The sequence below is a fragment of the Hyaena hyaena genome, unplaced genomic scaffold (genome assembly GCF_003009895.1).
Source record: "Hyaena hyaena isolate Hyena2069 unplaced genomic scaffold, ASM300989v1 scaffold_1803, whole genome shotgun sequence".
NCBI classification, from domain to species: domain Eukaryota; kingdom Metazoa; phylum Chordata; class Mammalia; order Carnivora; family Hyaenidae; genus Hyaena; species Hyaena hyaena.
This window is the reverse complement of record NW_024082434.1, coordinates 91,905-114,455: the sequence shown is the minus strand read 5'-3', so window position 1 is coordinate 114,455 and position 22,551 is coordinate 91,905. Positions and strand designations below refer to the sequence as shown.

The 22,551-nt window shown below is 37.6% G+C and overlaps 1 protein-coding gene across 2 annotated transcripts in view; it reads left to right on the top strand.

Moving 5' to 3' along the window:
• The window catches only part of TNFSF18 (TNF superfamily member 18), a 75,834-nt gene that overhangs the window by 5,444 nt on the left and 47,839 nt on the right, over positions 1-22,551 (top strand). The window contains exon 1 of one of the 2 annotated variants that reach the window (XM_039224861.1): positions 13,378-13,416. The exons of the other annotated variant lie outside the window; for it this stretch is intronic. Coding sequence (XP_039080792.1) covers positions 13,380-13,416 — 37 coding nt within the window. The 5' untranslated portion in view covers positions 13,378-13,379. Of the gene's footprint in view, positions 1-13,377; positions 13,417-22,551 lie in introns of those variants that run through there. 2 annotated transcript variants of the gene reach the window in all.

Below are 22,551 nucleotides of genomic sequence, written 5' to 3'. Positions count from 1 at the left end.
GGTTGAATCTTACATGAGGCACAGATGTGCAGAAAGGAGACACTGTAGTTCACAGGTGCTGATGTGTGGCTACATCGACTCAATACCCTCCAAGTCTTCTCTTCCATGTTACAGTGCGCTTATTAAAATATACTCTTGTCTATCAACTGATGAATGGATCAAGAAGATGTGGTTTATCTATACAATGGAATACTACATGGCAATGAGAAAGAATGAAATTTGGCCATTTGTAGTAACATGGTTGGAACTTGAGGGCATTATGCTGACCGAAATAAGTCAGGCAGAGAAGGACAGATACCATATGTTTTCATGTATAGGTGGATTAGGAGGAACTTAACGGAGGACCATGGGGGAGGATAAGGGGAAAAAGAGTTGGGGAGAGGGAGGGAGGCAAACCATGAGAGACTCTTGAATGCTGAAAACAAACTGAGGGCTGATGGGGATGGAGGAGAGGGGAAGGGGGGTGATGGGCATGGAGGAGGGCACTTGTTGGGATGAGCAGTGAGTGTTATATGGAAACCAACTTGACAATAAACTATTTAAAGAAAAAAAATAGACTCTTATCTTCCCACTACCAAGTTTAAAAATCCTTCAATGACTCATTACCTTCAAAGTAAAACCCAAATATGTTATAGAAAGTCACTCATGATCTTAACCATTAGCTACTACCCCCCTTGAGAGCCATTCAAAACATTTTGGCTTTCCATGAACATATCTCATTGTTCCAAATCTCCAGTCAGAGTCAGTCATTCTCTGTGTCTCCCAAACTGAATCAATGAACTCTCTTGCCAAAAGAATTTTGGATTTGAGAAAAGAGAGAGAGAGAAACTGGGGGGGGGGGGGTTGGAGATACCATTTCGGTTGGTAGAAGTTGTAAGAGGTCAAATTCAAGAGTTGTTCGTGATCATGTTTTACCCAAAAATGTAGAAAACCACTCAGCAGTGAGAGGATGAGGCCCAGATGCAGATAAATGAGAATAAGACTAAAAGAGAGTCTTCACTGCATTGAGTCCCCGGTTCCAAATGGGTTTTATTACATTGCTGACCTGGCTAATGCCTCCTTATCCTTAATAGTTGCTTGTGAGACATTACACAAAAATAAGGGAATGAGCTTCTGGTCTCCCTTGAGGGTGCTGTACAGAGCATAGTACTGAGGGCATTCTCTTCACTTTGCTTACTTGGAACAGCATATACTGTGAAGGAAGCGAGATACCCAGTTATTTCTAGCTTTCTCTGTAAGTGAAAGAAAGTGTCCAAGAAAGGTTTTTTTTTTTCCTTCAGGATTTTACTTTATCTTTTAATTTATAAAAACTTTTCTTTTGAAGCTAACTCTCAGCAATTAAGACAGGATCCTGAGCTTTGCGAAAATATCTGATAATCTGAATTTGATAAAGGTAATGTTTGGAGGACTGAATGGAAAAAATATGCCTTGTTAAATATTTTTCCTACTGCAAACTGCCTCTTAGGTACAATCCAGGCCAGCAATGTTTGGAATTCAAGAAAGAATCTAAAGAATTAAGTTAGAACACACGGATTATCTGCAAAACATTCCTTTGAAGCTTCAGGATCAAGCAAGTTTGTGCTGATTGAAGTTGAAGTGTGGAAATTTATACCCAAGAAATCTTCCTTTCATTGTTAGTACAAGTTAATACCTGGGAAGCCACTTCGGAAAAGATGCATTGGGGTGTGCCTGGGATGATTCTTTCTTTTTCATTCATAAGAAGCTGGCTCAGCTCTCTCCACGTCTGGGCAGGCAGTGACTGAGCAGCCTGCACGATGCCAGTCAACAGAGGAAGCCCATGACGTAGCTCCACAGACTACAGCCAAGAAGGGCACCAGTAGTTCAGCATATTCAAAGCCAGATAGAGAAGTGGGTAAAGGTAGAGGAGCAAGGAGCTGGGGCACCTGATCCGTATAATAGGTTATTTAGAGCTGGTCTTCAACTGGAGTCCCCCTCAATCTATAAGCACACCAAAGATGAAGGAGAACATATTGGGTTTTCCTTGCTAGCCTTTCTTTAGTTCAAAAACCAAAAGAACCTTCTTAGGCTTTACATAATAAAAAGCTCAAAAAAAGGGAAGGGAGTAAATTTTTGGCACCTACAAAGCTGCCCTAATTAGGTCCTGCTCAGTGTCTCATGTGCGTACTTGGAATGATTTCTAGAATAATCCTTATTCCAAATCCTCGGGTGCCAGGTTCATCTTGGCATTGAACCTGTGGCCCAGTCTCCTCCAAGCCCCTCCATCTTTCCAAGAGCAGGACCCCACCCCGATCTCCTCATTTGGGTATTAGGAAGGCAGGGCCTGTTCGGAACTCTACAGAACCTGGCAGTTGGGGGAATTAAAGGATTAAAGGCAGGTTAACAGAGATTTGAGCTTCAACTGGCCTCTGAATCATGAAAGAAGGAAGCCGGCCTTTACTTCTGAGCCCAAGGCTCCCTCCCTTGCCTGGCTCATCCAGCATGTGGCTGCAGCTCCTCAGGAATGTGCTAAGTGGAGGAAGCAGATGGTTGGTTTCACTTTTAAAAGTAATAAAAACTTAGAGAAACTGGCAGGCATGAGATCCCCCCCAGGGCTTCCGTTTCTCAATGATGCAACTGTTGTGGTGCAAGCACCAGTGATGCAAACGGCTCCCTCGGGCCAGCCCAGGAGGAATTTCTGGTGGGTGGAACAGTCAGGGGAGATTTTCTTTCAGTTAGGATAAAAATTGGCATCCCTGCCCAGTGGGAGAAGCAAGCAACTCAGACTTTTACTTTCTCCAATATGCCCCATGAATGGAGACTCAGTTGTGGGGATGGAATCCATGTTCCTGATCACACATCTCCCCTGACTTTAAGGAGGTTTTTTTTTTTTCCTTTATGGGAGGGTCTTGTTTTTGACCACCTTAAGCAAAGAATAAAATAGTTTGTTCTCAGAAAGGGAAACTGATCTTCCACATCTGTCCTAGCACCTTCATTTCACATACCGTATTTGTGAGCCACTCAGAAAATCAGGAAGCTGCAGTTCTTGAGAGGCTCATAGTTACAGAGAGTAGAAGGAAGCCCAAACTAAATTAATGCCAGTCCCTAAACTGTATGTGCAGGAACTGAAGAACAGACTTCCTCAGGAGACTTCTCTGCCCTCCTGCGTCAAAACAGAACTGCTGACTTCAGGGAAAGGGTATGTGCTTTACAAGATCATTTCCAGGAGTGATGACAGAGTCATGAGGGCCCACAAGGCGTTCTACTTTTATTGACTTAATTTGTAAATTATACCCTGTCTTCTCCCCAGAGAAAAAAAGATTTGTGGTGGCCTATTACTAAAACAAAAAGAGCAACAATGTGATCAACAGTAGAAACAAAAGACCTAAGATGGTAAAGCAAAGTGTTTGGTTAATAAATACGCCAAAAGAAAAATCAGTATCATTACTGTGAATTGCATACTCAGGAAGTCAAAAGAAAGTAGTCAAAGAAAATAGCCAACTAGCCAAAGAAAGAAAGAAGGAAGAAAGGAAAGAGGGAAGGGAGGAACCAACACTTATTGAATGCCTACCATATGCTTTCATAGGCACTTTCTATGGCTAAATTCCCCCAGGCCTGAACAGTCCTAGGAGAATGATGTTATTTTCTCTGTTTTACAAAAGAATACAGAGAGATTAAATACATCAGCCCAAGGTGGCAAAACTAGTAGCTGGGACTAGGGTGTAGCTTTTTCTTTCCCTGCCCAGTCAAGATCCAGAAGACAGAGAGGCCCAGTGCTTAAGAGTATGTTCCAGAGAACCAGATTAAGTTCTGGCCCCACCAAGTAGTATCTATCTGTGTACCGTATGGCGTACTCTTTAACCTTTTTGTGCCCCATCACTGAAGTGGGTATAAAGTATATTGTGTGAGATAAGCTACATAATATATACATATGTATGTTAATACACATATAATATATGTATATATTATCTATATAAAGCAAGTATACTAGTATCCAGAACATAGTTAATGCTCAAACACTATTAACAATTATTATACAGAAACTGGTAGGAGTGGGTGGGGCACCAATTGTGTTTTGTTTTGTAAGTTTTTCTTTCTAGATTTGTCTTAGTCTGTTCAGGCTGCTATTACAGAATACCATGGACAGGATGGCTCATAAACAACAGAAATTAAATTCTCACAGTTCTGGAATCTGAGAAATTCAAATCAAGGCACTGGCAGATTTGGTGTCTAGTAAGGTCTTTCTGGCTCACAGACAGTTGTCTTCTCACTGTGTCCTCACATGGTGGAAGGGGTGAGGGAGCTTTCTGTTTTTCTGGGGTGTGTGTGTGTGTGTGTGTGTGTGTGTGTATGTGTGTAAGAACATTGATTCCATTCAGAAGGGCTCTACTCTCATGACCCAATAATCTCCTAAAGATGCCACTTCCTAATACCATTACCATTACATTGAGGATTAAAATTTCAATATATGAATTTTGAGGGGACATAAATTGTTATGCCCGAATCGTGAGTCCCCAGAGACCTCCAAGGAGCCGGCACCGATGCAAGAACAAAACGGTCTTTGTTACAAGCTCGAGCAGGGGCTCACCTGTCTACCGGCACAGCAGCAGCAAAGTGAAGCCCCGAATAGTGGCAAGCAGGGTTTTTATGGGGGAAGGGCGGGGGTGTTACCGTGCACACGTTGTACATTTTGCATCATTACATAAGCACCGATCATAATTGTATAATGCCCATAGTAACAGCATAGTAACAGTTTTGACCATTCAGTATCTGCGAGGTGTCTGTTACATTTGGCGGGACCCAATCATGACCTTTGAGAGTCTTTTAAAATGACCAATTATGAGGTGGGCTCAGAGAATCTATGTGGGGCTTCTGCAAGCGGTGATTGATTGGCAAGTTTGTACAAAGTAACTACCTGCAGTTCCCAGCCCTGACTCATCTCCAAGACTACAGGAATGTTACACATTTCTTTTGATTGGCAGATCTGAGGGCGGTCCGAGGGTGGCTTCAGCTGAGGCTTTTCCTGGAACTGGGACTACGTGCAGCCTGAGGTTGTTTCTAATGGAGTACTTAATTTCAGGCTCCTCAAAATCAGTCTATAGCAACATCTTTTTAAAAATGAAATTCAAACAGTGTATGTATGGTTTACCACACATACCATAATTATCTCTTACTGATAAGTATTATTAGTATTACTATCTACAGTATGAACAAAAAGATGCTCCAATTTTTCATCCAGCATGGCTGATCAAATTTTGTTGTTTTGTTTCTGTTTCTTGGCTTCTGTTTTGTCTAGTTTTTTTTTTTAAATAGACTTAACTTTCTAGAGAAGTTTTAGGTTTAAAATAGTTTTTTTAAAAAATATTTTTATTTATTTCTAGGGGAGAGAGAGAGAGAGACAGCATGAGCAGGGGAGGGTCAGAGAGAGAGGGAGACACAGACTCTGAATCAGGCTCTAGGCTCTGAGCTGGCAGTCAGCACAGAGCCCGACGCAGGGCTCGAAGCCACGAACCGTGAGATCATGACCTAAGCGAAAGTCGGACGCTTAACCGACTAAGCCACCCAGGTGCCCCAAGAAGTTTTAGGTTTAAACAAATTGAGAGGAAGGTACAGAGATTTCCTATATCACCTCTGCTCCCATATATGAATAGCCTCCTCCATCATTAACATTCCCCACCAGAGCAGTACATTTGTTACAACCAGCTGACACAGTATTACCACTCAAAACCCCTAGTATACATTAGGGTTCACTCTTAGTGTTGTAAACTTTATGGATAAATGTATAATGGCATATCTCCATTGTTATAATATGCAGGGTGGTTTCACTGTGCTAAAACCCTCTGTGCTCTGCCTACTCATCCCTCCATCCCCACTAGCTCCTGGCAACCACTGATCTGTTTACTGTCTCTATAGTTTTGACTTTTCCAAAATGTTATATAGTTGCAATCATACAGTAAGCAACATTTTCAGATTGGCTTCTTTAACTTAGTAATATGCGTTAAGTAATATGCATATTAAGTAATATGCATTAAGTAATATGCATATTAAGTAATATGCATTAAGTAATATGCATATTAAGTAATATGCATTAAGTTTCATGGCTAGATAGCTCATCTTTTTGGTGCTGAATAATATTGCATTGTCTGGATATACCCCAGTTTATCCACTCCCCTACTGAAGAACATCTTGTTTGCTTCCTGGTTTGGATAATTATGGATACAGCTGCTATAAACATGCATGTGTAAGTTTTTGTGAGGTTGTAAGTTTTCAACTTCAGTAAGGAAAAACCAAAAAGTGCAATTGCTGGATTATATGGTAAGAATATGTTTAGTTTTGAAAAAACTGTCTCCCAAAGTGGCTGCACCATTTTACATTCCTACCAGTAATGACTGAGAGTTCCTATTGCTGCACATTCTCACCAGCGCTTGATGTCAATGTTCTGGATTTTGGCTATTCTAACAGGTGTTTAGTGGCATCTCATTTCGTTTTAATCTGCATTTTCCTGATGACATATTGACATGGAACATCTTTTCATATGCTTATTTGCCATTTGTATATCTTTTTTGGTGAGGTGTCTGATTAGATGTTTGGTCTAATTTTTACTTGAATTGTTTTCTTATTGTTAAGTTTTAAGAGTTCTTTGTATATTTTGGGTAACAGTTCTTTATCAGACATGTCTTTTGTGAAATGTTTTCTCCCAGTCTGTGACCTGTCTTTTCATTCTCTTGACAGTGTCTTTTACGGAGCAGAAAATTTTAATTTTAATGAAGTCAAGTTTATCAACTCTTTCGAGGATCGTGCCTTTGTTGTGGTATCTAAAAGTCATCACCATCAAACCCAATGTCATCCAGATTTTCTCCCATGTTAACTTCTAGCAATTTTATAGTTTTGCCTTTTACATTTATGTCTGTGGTCTACTTTGAGTTAATTTGTGAAACGTGATATTTATGCTTTGATTTTTGTTTTTTGCATGTGGATATCCAGTTATTTTGGCACCATTTTTTGAAAAGACCATCTTTGCTCCATTGTATTGCCTTTGTCCCTTTGTCAAAGATTCCTTGAGTATATTTATGTGGGTCTATTATTTTGTTCCATTGATCTATTTGGCTAGTCTTTCACCAACAAAAATTTTGTTTTTTATTAGCAACAAGCTGGGGGAAAAAAAAAACTTCACTATTTGTTACTAAAAGCCACCGCTGCAACTTCTTGCCCAAGGACCAAGTCTCAGAGAACTCTGGCCCTAAAATCTAGAAGGACATTGATTCCCCAATGGCTGATGGCTAGTCTCAATTGGTCAGGCTTTTCAGCTCCCAGTTTCCTGTCCCCATTGGACAGTTTTCAGGGTATGAGGAGGGCATGAAGCCTGAATCATAGTAGCTCTCAAAGCAACATCTCATTCAGGTTCTTCTCTTTGGGGTCAAAGGTGGGGTCGAGATGCTTGATGATGGCTTCCAGGGGCAGGTTGTTTGTAGGGGGCAAGTGCACATGTTAGGCAGTACTTGCAGCACATGGGTCATGTGCTAGCCCTTCCTTGGCTGTACTCTTCCCTGGTGAGGAGTTTATAGGGCCAAGTGGATATGCCTACCTGGAGTATGTGGACTACCTTATTTACCTGCTTCTGGCTTACCTGTTTGGGTTTTTTCCCTATGTCCAGCCTCCAGAGAGTGAACCATGCTTGTGCTGTGCACATCCTTTGTTCTCAGAAAGGTCAGGGAAACAGTTTGCATTAAGGATAGGTTGGAATTGGGGAGGGCCGTGAATATAGCTTGGATGTGTAAGTTAAGGTCCTGACAAACATTCATGTGAGATCCTTCAATGTGCAGAAGGAGCTAGGGGTTGGAAGAGCAGGGATGGGAGTATAAGGGACAGGAGCAGACTTTCAGCACCATCACTTTCCATATCAACTTTGAAGAGGCCAAGAATTCTGTAACTGGATTTCCAGGTCATTATGAAGGCATATTTATCAAAGTAAGAGGGCAGAACTTATTTTATTTAACAGCTTGATACTTGATTTTAACTTTTACACATCTAGATGTAAGGTATAAGGACCTTATACTCTGCCTACAGTTCCACAAATTTGGGGGGTAGACCTGTTGGTAAGTAATAGATCTGGGGCCAAAAGTCAATATTCTGGGCTTCCGTGCCAAAGTTCTTTCAACTCTTTTAATAAGCTTGGCTCATTCTTAGGAAAAACAACTGCTTCTCCTGGATTTCCTTTGGTTTTACCCTGCAGGTCAAGTGTCAGATCTAAGGCTGAATCAGAGAAAGTATGCTCACCCTCAGTTAAGTTAAGGTACAGTTTGTTTTGGGCACTTAGTTTCTCCTGGCTCTTCTCTTCTCAGGAACCAGTACTTTATACTATGATCCTTGAGCTCACCCTCTTTCTCTAACATTCATCCAAAGATGGCCAAGTGTAGGCCAAGGGGCTAGCCAAGGGATTGGTGTTTGTAGGGATACAGACAGAGCTTGGATGGGCAGTCTGGAGAGCCTACACGTGTATTCATAGCTCTTCATATTATGATACAGAGGCAGAGGCAGAAACAGGGAATGGGTTTTGGGCTGGAGATCTGAGGACCAGCTCTCTTACCCTACCACATTCAAACACAGAACTCTGAAAACAGTCTACAAATTCTGAATCTTAACTTGGTTTTCCAAATTACTATACTCTACGTAGTTGATAAAACACATTTAATTTAACAGTCTCTTAGTTTGACTTAGAACTTTCAAATATTTAGGATATGGTACGTGGCTCTTCATTTAATTTTTTCACATCTGGACCTGAGAATATTAGTTGTGATTCTGCTTAGATGGATGTTTCCTCCATAAGCTACACTTCTCTTCTTCCTGGATAAGACCTGGTGAAATTTCCATCCTAAAGTCTACTGTCTGAGGTGGGTAGAGACTTTCAAACATGCCACTGGCTACCTTTACTATCTTGCTGGTTTAAGGTAAGGGGGTCCTATACTGCTTTTCAAATTGGGCCTCAGCTTGTATTGGTTCTGTGTTTCCTTAGGTGCTTCCTGAATGTTTCCCCTATCCTGGGCGTGTTGAGAATTAGCAGAGAAGGATAAAGTTGTTTTCATTTCACACATTTCCCTCTCCACCCTCAAAACACATGCACAGACATGTACATGGCCAAACAAGATTTCTTTAAAAGCTGGGAAAAAACCTGGAAAAATTCACTAAGGTTTTCTGGAACTTCCTTCCTCCTGTTACTGCTCTGGGGCATTTTCCACTTAAAGACACTGACTTAAAAGAAAACAAAGAAAGAGAAAATACCCTTAAGATGAAAAAAAAAAAAAAAGTGGGGGAAGAGTTCTTGTCAGAATGTGGAAAAATGTGTCTAAAAATAATTCATATTCGCATATTTCCCTACTGTTATGTTGCAAGTGTTATCCAGTTGAGGAACTGCTGACACCGATAACATTATTTCTGGTCCTTTGCTCTTCTTTTTTCCCATCAACGCTTTCTCAAACTAGGATTCTGGTCAGTGACTCTTTTTTTTTATTTTTTATTTTTTTAACACCCGGTGCTCATCCCCACAAGTGCCCTCCTCCATGCCCTTCTTCCCCCTCTCCCCTCACACTCATGAGTCCTCAGTTTGTTCTCAGCATTCAAGAGTCTCTCATGGTTTGCCTCTCTCCCTTTCCCCCACCATTTCTCCCCTTCTTCTCCCCCACGGTCCTCCGTTAAGTTCCTCCTAATCCTCCTATACGTGCAAACATATGATATTTGTCCTTCTCTGCCTGACTTATTTCGCTCAGAATAACACCCTCAAGGTCCACCCATGTTGCTACACATGGCCAGATTTCATTGTTTCTCATTGCCAGGTAGTATTCCATGGTATAGATAAAGCACATCTTCTTGATCCATTCATCCGTTGATGGACACTTAGGCTCTTTCCATCTTNGTGCTCCTATGCCTCAGCATTTCTGTATCCCTTGGGTAAATTCCTAGCAGTGCTATTGCTGGGTCATAGGGGAGTTCTATTGTTAGTTTCCTGAGGAACCTCCACACTGTTTTCCAGAGGGGCTGTACCAGTTTACATTCCCACCAACAGTGTAGGAGGGTGCCCGTTTCTCCACATCTTCGCCAGCATCTAGAGTTCTCTGATTTGTTCATTTCAGCCACTCTGACTGGTGTGAGGTGGTATCTCAGTGTGGTTTTGATTTGTCTTTCCCAGATGAGGAGGGATGCTGAGCATTGTTTCATGTGTCTGTTGGCCATCTGGATGTCCTCTTTGGAGAAGTGTCTGTTCATATCTTCTCTGGTCAGTGACTCTTGAATGCAACCTTGTAAACAAGCACTCCCGGATGACTACAAGAAAAGCTTAGAGCTATGGCTCCCTTTGAACTTGGACTTGTATTTTCATATACATACATACTCACTGGGGCTTATGTTCTATAAATAGCTCTTCAAATTTTCCTGGAATGGTGAAGGGGATTGAAAGAGGTAGAGATGGGCTATGTGCAATCAGGAGCATATCAAAATATGTTCATAAATTTGGGCACAACTCAATAGGTGTTAAAAGTATCAAGACACTTCTGTCCCTCCCCCACTCATGCTCTGTATTTGTCTCTCTCAAAAATAAACATTAAAATTTTTTTTTAAAGTATCAAGACACTAAGATAATTCATCAGTCCATTCATTCAACTAATATTTCTATTTCCCTTTTTCTACTCTAACAAAAAGGATTAAAACAGCCAAATTAAAGTTATGGAATTTAGTCACAAGGATTGTGTACACTATTCTAGACAATATAAGATTGTGACACAACTGGTCAGAAGCTCAAATCTACTGGGGAAGAAAAACATGTATTTGAGAAAGTTAAAACAATGTGAGAATGTGTCAGATATTGTACCCTCAGTTTTACCTCATTTCCTCAATCCATATTTTCTGTTATGACCAGAGTTATCTTTCTAACATGAAAATTTCATCACATAAATCTGCTCAAAACCCTTTAGTGGTTCTCTATTACTTACTGGAAGAAGGCAAAGTAACTTAGCATTGTGTGTGCAGTGTTTGTGATCTTGTCCAGGTCTACCATTCTGGATTCATCTCCAGATACCACCCCTCCTTCCTGTGTGTGGAACAGCCATGAAGCTCTCAGCTTTGTCTTACTCAGCTTTGACTTCTCAGTGTTAGAGCAGAGGCTTTAAAAATACTTTATTTTTAATTGATGAAGACTTTTCCCACTCATCAATCTCTTTTCTGAAACTATTTTATTATAAAATTTTACACACACAGAAAATTGCATGAAACAAATGAAGGGCCCAATGAGAGACTGTGAAGAGCATTCATGTATTTACCGTCTAATTTAAAAATCTAGGACTTTGCTGGCTCCCCACAAGTCCTTGGCATTTCCTTAATCATACCCTCTCATCTCACTCACCTGACCTTTTCACCTGTTCTCAGCTCAAGCCACAATCCCCACACTCTATCTTACCTCTGTGATCTTTCTTCTGATCCCATATAGGCCCTCTTTCTCTCTCTGATCTTTAAAGCACATATTTTCTTTAGCATTCATTTAGCATCCAGGCAACCACAACATCTCAAAGAAAATATTACGTGCTTCATAAAATTATATTTATGATGTTCTTGTATTTTTTATATTATTTTCCCTTTACTGTAGGTATTTTTATGTTTAAGTAGATATTTTGATATCTATTCTTATTTTTTTCAATGCATAGAGTTTATTTTATTTTTAAATAGTTTATTGTCAAGTTGGTTTCCATATAACACCCAGTGCTCATCCCCACAGGTGCCCTTCTCCATGCCCATCATCCCCCTTCCCCTCCCCCCTACCTTTATCAGCCCTCAGTTTGTTCTCAGCATTCAAGAGTCTATTCTTATTTTATTTTTAACATTTTTTATTTGAGTATAGTTGACACACAATGTTGTATTAGTGTCAGGTGTACAACACTGTGATTTAACCTTGCTATGGTATGCTGTCAATTCTCTATATTGTTACTGTGTATGTTTCACTTTTATAGTTAAGATCTCATTACAGATGCTCAATGAATGGGTAACTAGTGACTTAATGAAACACAAACATATCAGAGCATGTAATAGGTAGAAATTTACTCAGCCAGAGAAAGAGGAATAGCAGAAAATAATGTACACAAATAGAGAAAGAGAAAGAAGCAAGATGTTGTTCTGACACACTGCACACAAATATTCAAGAATTTCAAACACTGAAAATCTCAATTTCCTTCTTATTTATTTCACACTATATCAAGTGTTAGGAATTCCAGATGTGCTTCTGATTTAATCTTCATATGTTTTAATGTCTCTGGTTTTTTTTTTAAAATGTTTTATTTATTTCTAGGAGAGAGAGAGAGAGACAGCGTGAGCAGGGGAGGGTCAGAGAGAGAGGGAGTCACAGACTGAAACAGGCTCCAGGCTCTGAGCTGGCAGTCAGCACAGAGCCCGACGCGGGGCTCGAACCCACGAACCGCGAGATCATGACCCGAGCGAAAGTCGGACGCTTAACCAACTATGCCACCCGGGCGCCCCTTAATGTCTCTGGTTTTAAGTAAAGAAGGCATTTAGGCTCAAGCAGTACATGTCGTTCTTGAACATTTCACTCTAGAGAAAACATGGTCGGAATATGGACCAGACTATGGGATGAAGTCCTGACATGAATACTTTGGAAGGACTGGGACGAACTCTTGACATGAATACTTCAGGTAGGATTCTACATTGTCAGGGAAATTGGAAGAGATTACACTGAAAAAATTTTCCCACTTGGGTAAATGAAAGCCATTGGCAATCTAAATTTAATGATTAAGTCTGTAGTTTTATTTAGAAATTAAGTTGATGCTGAAAACGCAAGTCTATGACATAAGGTTGTAATTCAAATATCTCCTAGGTTCCACCCAGTAAATACAGTTGAAGCTTTCAGTCAACCTCTATCTGTCTTTCCAATTGTTGGATGGAATAGTAAAAGTTAAGCATGTAAACTTGAATGTTCCTTGTTTTTCACATTCTGTTCAATGATTCTTTCCACCTCACCCATACTTTTCTTGTAGAATTGGATTCATTCGTTGAGGCTCAAACAAAACATATCCTTCTATCTTGATCCTTCATGAAAGTTAGGGCTTTGTCTGTGCTGTACCCACATTTTTCTTAAAGTATTCAACACATTGAATTTGAAGGTGTATTTATCTACCCCAGAGAATTATAAGCCTCTCAGGACTAGGTTTTATTTAGTACTATACCTATGGTAGGTGCTAAATAATTTGAGTGAATGAAAAGTACAAAGTAGTAAAATTTAAGAAATAATAAAAGATAATAAACAGCCAGTACTGGAATGAATAACTTCTCTTTTTCCAGGTACTAGGTTAGACACTGACAAAGGCAAATGAACAGAACAGGCATCTTGGATCTCACAGTTCAGCAGAGGAAACAGAGAAGTGAAGATGTGCGATACTGTTGGTGGGAGGAAGACGGAGATGGGTAAGGTACCATAGAAACCAGAGGACTGGTCTTCAACTCAGATTGGAGAATAAGAGACAGATGTGAAAATTAATTCATTAAAGACAGGTAGGCACCCAGGAGGAGAAGAGGTAGAGGTGGAGGGCATTCAAGACAGAGGAAACAGAAGCACTGAGTCCTCTGTTTTAATGAGAAAATAGTCATGTTTCTCCTTACACAGAGATTCCCAGTGGTGAGAACATGCACAGAAATTTGCTTCTGCCAAGTGAACCATAGCTCCAACACTTCTGCTGGTTGTATCAGAGAGGAAAAGAGAAAGATGAGGGGAGCACAAGAGTATCACTGAGGAGAGTAAACTCATGTTCAGCTAGAAGGTAGAGAGTAGCATATTTCTGCCTGACCAGAAAAAAGAGAATGCAACTGGATCACAAATGAACTTGAGCTATACTTATATGTATAAAGAAAATTAGCTTTTTTTCTCTTCTCTTATACATTTGATCTTCCTTACAACCCTCCCACATATTTTGGGAGGGGAGGACAGGGACTTTCAGTGCCCTATTTCTTGCATCACAGGCTTTTCCAGTTTGAATAATGCGTTTTGAATCACTTAGTCTCTTTTGGGTAAATGTTTTCCAGATTTCCTCTCTGCATCTTCTTTTTTTTTTTTTAATGTTTTTTTTTTTATTTATTTCTAGGAGAGAGAGAGAGAGAGAGACAGCGTGAGCAGGGGAGGGTCAGAGGGAGAGGGAGTCACAGACTGAAACAGGCTCCAGGCTCCGAGCTGGCAGTCAGCACAGAGCCCGACGCGGGGCTCGAACCCACGAACCGCGAGATCATGACCTAAGCGAAAGTCGGACGCTTAACCGACTAAGCTACCCAGGCGCCCCATCCTCTCCGCATCTTTACTCCTGCATCCCTTTCTTGCTTTTTTCCAAGCATAGCCTCAGGGCAACAGGGAGGACAAGCGATTGGAATGCATGTGGCATTCTTTAGATAGAACCTTACTGCTCTCCTCTGAGATCTGTGATAAGACAGCCACTCAGATATGCTCCCTGAACTGGTGACCTTTCAGGTGCAGCTGGTTTCACTTGATCTTTTGGAGGACATGTAAGCATCTGTGACTAGAATCTACAGTCTATAGCATTTAAATGATATTTTAAATATGGCAACAAATTCATTCAGATACTGGGTCTTAACCAGTCTGCTGCTCCTATCAGCACCTCAATATTTGGCTATATGTTTGAGTACTATACACAGGCTTTGGGAAACAAGCAAACACACTTCAGGATCACCTTTTGGAGCACCATCCCTCAGGATTCCCAGGTATGTGGCATCTGGATATTTCCACTGACTCCCTTCTCCTTGCAGTTCATTCTGGGTAGAGGAAATGAAGAAAGATCTCTCCATAGTCAGCTGACTCTTTTCTCTCTCATCATCCATTAGGACAAAATGGACAACTTATCTACTTCTCCATTCCTGGCATAGATTTCCCTTATATCATTTCCTCTTTCTTGTTAATAGAAGAAGGAGAATCATTCTCATATTCTAGGAGAAACTATAGTCTGAAAAGAAACTCTAAAATCTGTGTTGGTCAAGGCTGGCTCAATAAAAGATAAGAGAACATTGGTTTAACGTCCCCACATATTATTCTAATTACAAGTATCCTGGAATGGCAGGGTGAGATAGTTTCTGAAATTGTGAAATTTGTTCTCTCACAAAAAAACAGAAAATAGCAGCAAAACAACTAAAATCAACCATTCTAGAACTCTGGAAATTAACAAAAGCCACAGAACAAACTGAAAATTGTCTACTCAAGAGAAACTATTAAATCTCTGTAAGTAACAGTATCTGTATCATTTTAACATGGGCTATTCCCATCCCCCTTCCCTCTCTCTCCAATAGAGAGGACCGACAATTTCTGAAACTTGACTAAAAGCCCCATCCATATAGTACAATCAATATTTTGTCTGATTTAGTGGTGACCTGAAAAACTTCCATTCCCAGGATGTTGGGGCTATTGATTTGACTCAGAGCCTAGCTCAACAACAGTAAAAAAAACCCTTATATCCAGGATATTAACTAACATTGCCAATAATTTGCTGGCACCATAGCTTTTGGTCCAACATTGTGATTTCAACTGAAGAAAAAAAATAGCATGACCAAAAATTTAAAATAAAGTCCCAGAGAGCTAGACAACTAAAACTAGGGAACTTCAAAAAGCCCTGATACATTTCTGGGATCTAGAAGACAGTGTGTGCACGAGTCTTGATCTGGAAAGAAAATAAGGCTCTTGTCACTCCAGTCCATGTTTGGCTGACACGGAGGTCCTGCATAAGCAGGAAATGAAAGCTAAGACTGTTTTATAAATTGCCTGAGGTTTGAAGTCATGTCTTCACACATGGATCTCATCAGCAAAGGGGAAAGACATATTGGCAAAGCATTTAAGGAAATATAAAGACCGTTGGCTACCACTAAATAATATGCCTGAAGGCTGACCCTAAGGAATCTTGAAAACAAAAACAAGAACTTAAAAAAAAAAATCCCAAACCTAGGAGAGAACTCAGTGGCCACATAGTACAGAAGAGCAGCAAAAATAACAGACTTTGGTGGGGACAAGGATCTGATACTAGAGCTGTTGCAATATATATTATCTAAATTATCCAGTTTCAACAAAAATTATGAAACATGCATAGAAAAATGAAAATAAGACACATACACTGGGCAAAAGGAGAGCCAAGGGAAAATGTCCCTAAGGGGAAACCAGTCATGGACTTAGTAGATGACTTTAAGTCAGCTATTATAAATATATTAAGATAACAAAAGAATTAAAGGAAAATATGACAATAATGATTTACCAATTCAAGAGGATCAATAAAAAGAAAGATTAAAAAAACTCAGTAGACATTCTAGAGTTGCAAAGTACAATCATTGAAATTGTAAAGTTCCCTAGAGGTGCTAAAAAGAATGTGAGCTTGCAGAAGAAAGAATTGGTGAATTTAAGATGGGCCAATTGAGACTATCCAGTCCTAGGAATAGAAAGAAAAAAGAATGAAAAAACCCCCCACAATGAATAGCACCTCAAGACCTTTGGACACAATCAAACATACAAGCATATGCAAAATGAGTGTCTCAGAAGGAAAAATACTTGAAAAAATAATAAGCCCAAACTTCCAATATTTGATAAAAAGCATTAATCTACACATCCCAAAAGCTCAATAAATTGTAAGATAAATTCAAAGATATTTACACCAAGACTTACTTCATAAGCAAACATTAGAAAGACAAAGACAGAATGTTGTAAGCCACAAGAGAAGTAACTCATCACATAGGAAGGATCCTCATCAGAAACTACAGAAGCCAGAAAGAAGTGGGATGACATAATCAAAGTATTAGGAAAGAGACTGTCAACCAAGAATGTTATATCCAGTAAAACTGTCCTTCACAAATAAAGGAGAAATTAAGATATTTTCAGATAAACAAATCCTGAGATAATTTGTCACTAGCAGAATTATCGAAGAAGAAATACTAAAGGAAACCTTACAGGCTAAAAAGAAAAGACACTGAATGGTGACCCAAACCCACATGAATAAATAAAGAGCACTGGAAAATGTAAGTACATAGATAAATATGAGACAGTATAAACATATTTTTATTTCTAACTCTTTTACACTCTTTTATCTGATTTAAAAGACAGCTACATAAGGCAATACGTTTAAGACATTGTGCTTGAATATATATACATAATCTGCATGAAGGTAATAACACAAAAAAGGGGGAAGGAGCAGAGGCATATTGAAGCAAAGTTAGTATTAACTTGACTAGATTATTTTAAATTAAAATGCTAATTGACTCTCTAAGGCAGCCATTATTAACTTTAAAAAATAACAGAAACAATAAGACACAAGGAATCAAATTGGTACAGTAGAAAATAGGTATTTAACACAAAAGAATGCAGTAACAGAAAAGCAGAAGAACATAAAAACATAAGCCATATATATAAAACAAACAGCAAAATGACAGATGTAAATCCTAACTTATCAGCAATTACAATAAAGATAAGTGAATTAAACATTCCACTCAAAAGGCATAGGTTGGCAGAATATAAGAAAACATTATATGATCTATTTATATTTTGTCTACAAGAAACATGTTTTAGACTTAAAGACACAAATAGGTTGAAAGTAAAAGAATGGAATACAATATACAAAACAAAGAGTGACCAAAAGAAAGCTGGAATGGCTATACAATATCAGACAAGTACAATTTTAAGACAAAATTGATACTAAAAAAAGAACATATTATAATGATAATGAATCCATCAGGAAGACATGTAATTGTAAACATATATTCACCCAAAAATAGAGTCCTTAAATACATAAACAAAAGCTAACTAAAGGGAAAACTAGAATATTAAATAGTATTGGAGGACTCAATCTCAAAAGTTCAACAAAGAAATAGAAGACCTTAATAAAACTAAGCAGCTAGATCTGATATCTGTAAAATGTTGCACTCAAGAATAGAAGAATATACATTTTTCTTAAGTGTACAAAAAATTGCCAGGATAAATTGTATGCTAAACCATAAAAAAGGCATCAGTAAATTTCAACGACTTGGAACCACACAAATTATTTTCTTTGACATCATTGGAATTAGAAATCAACAATGAGAAGAAAATTTGGGAAATTCACAAATATGTAGAAATTAGACATATTTTTAAAATAACCAATGGATCAAAGAAGAAACAGCAAGATAGTTTAGAAAACATATTGACAAGTGTTCAAATAAAAAAAACAAGTATAGTAAAATTTACAGAATGCAGCTAAAGTAGTTTCTAAAGGGAAAATGATAGCTGTAAATAAATGCTTATATTAAAAAAGAAGAATGATCTCAAATGAATAATTGAATCCTTTACCTTAAAAAATTCAGAAAACAAAGTGAAAACCAAACCTAAAACAAACATAATGAAGGAAATAAAAGATTAGAGTGGAAATAGATGAAGTAGAGAACAATAATAAAAAAACAAAAGCTGAAAGTTTGGGTTTTTTTTTTTGGAAAAGTTCAATAAAATTGCCATCTTTAGCTATGCTACCAAGAAAAAAAGAGAGAAGACTCAAATTATTAGACTTATATAAGGAATGAAAGAAGGACATCACTATCAAACTTATAGACTATTATAAGGGAACATGAAAAACTGCGTTACAAGTTTTATAACTTGGTGAAATGGACAAGTTCCTAGCACACAAACTGCCAAAATGGACTAGAGCAGAAATAAGAAATATGGATAGATCTGTAAGTAAATAGATTGAATTAGCAATTTAAAAATTTTTCTTAAATAAAGATCCAAGTCCAGATGGCTTTATTGGTGAATTCTACCAACTATTTACAAAAGAATTAACCAATCTTTCACCGAGTAGACTATTTGAAGTGGCAGCAGCAGCAGCAGCAGCAGCAGCAGCAGCAGCAGCAGCAGCAGGGGAGGAGAGAAACACTTTCCATTCATCCTATAAGGTCAGCATTATCCTGATTTGAAAATCAGACAAGGATATCACACAGAAAATGACAGATCACTATCCCTAATGGATGTAAATGTAAAACTCTTCAACAAAATACTAGTGAAATGGAGCTAGAAACACATGAGAAGGATTATGTACCATGACTAAGAGAAATTTAACCCAGAAATGCAAAGTTAAATTAACGTGTGAAAACCAGTAAATGTAACATGTCATATTAATAAACGGCAAAAAATACAATCATCCCTATTAATACAAAAAGCATTAAACAAAATCCAAAACTCTTTTATGATAAAAAACACTCAATACAATAAGAATAAAAGGAAACTTCCTCAGAACCTTACAAAAGAAGCTACAAAAATCCCACTTCTAATTTCAAATTTAATGGTAAAAGACTAAATGTTTTCTCCCTAAAATCAAGAAAAAGACTCTTATATCAACTCTATTCAATTCTAGACTTTCTGCTAAAGATTCTAGCCAGCACGGTTAGACAAAAAAAATAAAAAAAATTAAAAAAAATTTAAAAAAAATTAAAGGAATGATATTAGAAAAGAAGAAGTAAAATAATTTCTACTCATAGATAAAATGATCTTGAATACAGAAAATCCCAAGCTGTACACACACACACACACACACACAGACACACACACACACAGACACACACACACAGACACACACACACACAGACACACACACACACACACACACACACCTATTAGAACTAATGAATGAATTCAAAAGGTTATAGAATATAAGATCAATATACACAAATCAATTGTACATCTACATATCGGCAATTAATAATATAAAACTGAAATAAAGGAAACAATTCCATTTATACTAGCATCAAGAAGATAAAATACTTAGGAATAAATGTAACAAAAGAAGTACACGACCTATACATGAAAAACTACAAAACATAGTTGAAAAGAAATAAAGATTTAAGTAAATGGAAAGACATCCTCTGTTCATGCTTTGGACTAGTTATTCTAATAATGGCAATATTCTCCATATTGGTCTGAAGATTCATTGCAATCTCTATCAACATCCCAAATTCCCTTTTGCAGAAATTGACAAGCTGATCCTAACACTTTATGGAAATGCAAGGGATTCAGAATTTCCAAAAAACCCTGGGAAAAAAAGAACAAAGTTGGAAAACTCATAATTCCCTATTTCAAAACTTACTATCAAGTTATAGTAATCAAGACAGTGTGGCTGGCATAAGGATAGAAATATAGATAGCGGAATATAATGGAGAATCTAGACATTAGCTTTATATTTATGGTCAATTGGTTTTCAAAAAACGTTGCCAAGATAATTCAGTGGGAAAGAACAGTCTTTTAAACAATTGGCACTGGGACATCTGAATATTCATTTGGATTAGTATGAAGTCAGACCCCCTACCTCACAAGGTATATGAAAATGAACTCAAAATAGATGACAAATATGAGCTAAAACTATAAAGCTTGTAGAAGAAAACTTACGACTAAATACATGTGACTTTGGGTTAGGCAACAGTTTCTTAGTTATGACACCAGAAACACAAATAGCAAAAGAGAAAAGACAATAAATGAGATTTCATTAAAATTAAAAATGTTTGTACTTCAAAGGACACTATTGAGAAAATAAAGACAACCCACAGACTTAGAGAAAATATTTGTGAATCATATATCTGATACAGGGTTTATATCCAGAGTATATATTTTTTTTAAAAGCCTTTAAAAAGTCTTTTAACAAAACGGCAAACCAATTAAAAACAGAGCAATGGATTTGAATAGACATTTCTTCAATATAAATATACAAATAGTCAACAAGCACATGAAAAGATGCTTGACCACTAGTCATAGGTAAATGTCAATCAAAACTATAACCACTTCATACCCACCAAGATAGTAAAATAAAAAAGACAATAACAAGTGTTGACAAAGATATGGAGAAATTAGAGTCCCTCATACATTGCTTAAAAGAACATAAAATTGTGCACCCACTTTGTAAAAACAATTTGGCAATTCCTCATGTTGTTAAGCATAGAGTTACCATATAACCCAGCAATTTTATTCCTAGGTCTGTACCCAAAATAATTGAAAGCATATGTCTTCACATAAATGTGTTTATGAATGTTTATAAAGAGCCAAAAAATGGAAACAACTCTAATGTCCATTAACTGATGAATGGATAAACAAATGTGGTATATCCATGTAATATTCGGCCATAAAAAGGAAAAAGTAATGAAAGATGTTATAAAATGAATGAACCTCCAATACTAAGTGAAAGAAGCCAATTATGAAAGGCCACATATATATATAATGAATATATGTATAATGCCACCTATATAAAATGTTCTTAACAGGCAAATCTACAGTAACATAAAGTATATTTGTGATTTGTCAGGGGCTAGGTAGGGGGAGACTAATTGCTGGGCTTGAAGTTGTTTGGTGGGATGACAATGTTATAAAATGATATTTTGGAGTTGGCTGCATAATTCTGTGAATATTCTAAAAACTACTGATCTTCATAATTTAAATGAATGTATTTTATGGTGTGTGAACTATATATCAATAAAGTTATTAAAAAGAAGAGAGAGAGCACCACAAAAAATGTGACAGGTAAGTTAACAGAGGCACGAAATACCAGATTCATCATCTCAGAGAGCATGGCTCTGAGCTTTTGGAAAGACTAACACACTAGTTCCCTTGCTAATGTCCATTTAGAGTCCAGATTTAGCCAGATTTCTATATTTCTAAGCACTAATTTAAACGATTAAGCTCAATCATACAGACTATGGATGATATTTTACACATGTCAAAGTACTTTTGTATAGGTAAAAAATGACCTATATTTGGCCAGAAAGACAATTATCATTAATGGTCCAAGAAAATTTTAATTTCTTCTCTATCAAAATATTTTATAAGAATTATAACAATAGGCAAAAATAATTGATTGGAGGAAGTCTTACAACAATATTTTCCTAAATATGTGTCAAGTAACATTAGCTTTGCTAATGTGTTTTGGGGGAAAAAAAAAGAGAGTTTCACAGTCAAAAATGTTTAGAATGTTATGCACAACATTTCTTTCTTGGAAATTGACAATGGACATGAGGCTATTAAAAGCTCTGAACAGAAACAAACAATATGGAATTAAAAAAAACCCAAAAACAAATTAGTAGAACAGATCAATGAAACTAAGAGCTGATTTTTTGAAAAAATAAACAAAATTGATAACCCCCTAGTCAAACTTCTCAAAAAGAAAAACGAGACATCCCAAATAGATAAAATCATGAATGAAAATGGATTTGTCCCAACCAATCCCTCAGAAATACAAGCAATTATCAGAGAATACTATGAAAAATTATATGCCAAAAAACTGGACAACCTGGAAGAAATAGACAAACTCCCAGACACCCACACACTACCAAAACTCCAAGGGGAAGAAATAGAAAATTTGAACAGACCATAACTAGTGAAGAAATTGAATTAGTTATTAAAAATCTCCCAACAGATAAGAGTCCTGGGCCAGATGGCTTTCTGGGGAAATCTACCAGACACTTAAAGCAGAGTTAATACCTTTCCTTCTCAAACTTTTCCAAAAAATAGAAATGAAAGGAAAGCTTCTAGGCTCATTCTGTGAAACCAGCATTACCTTGATT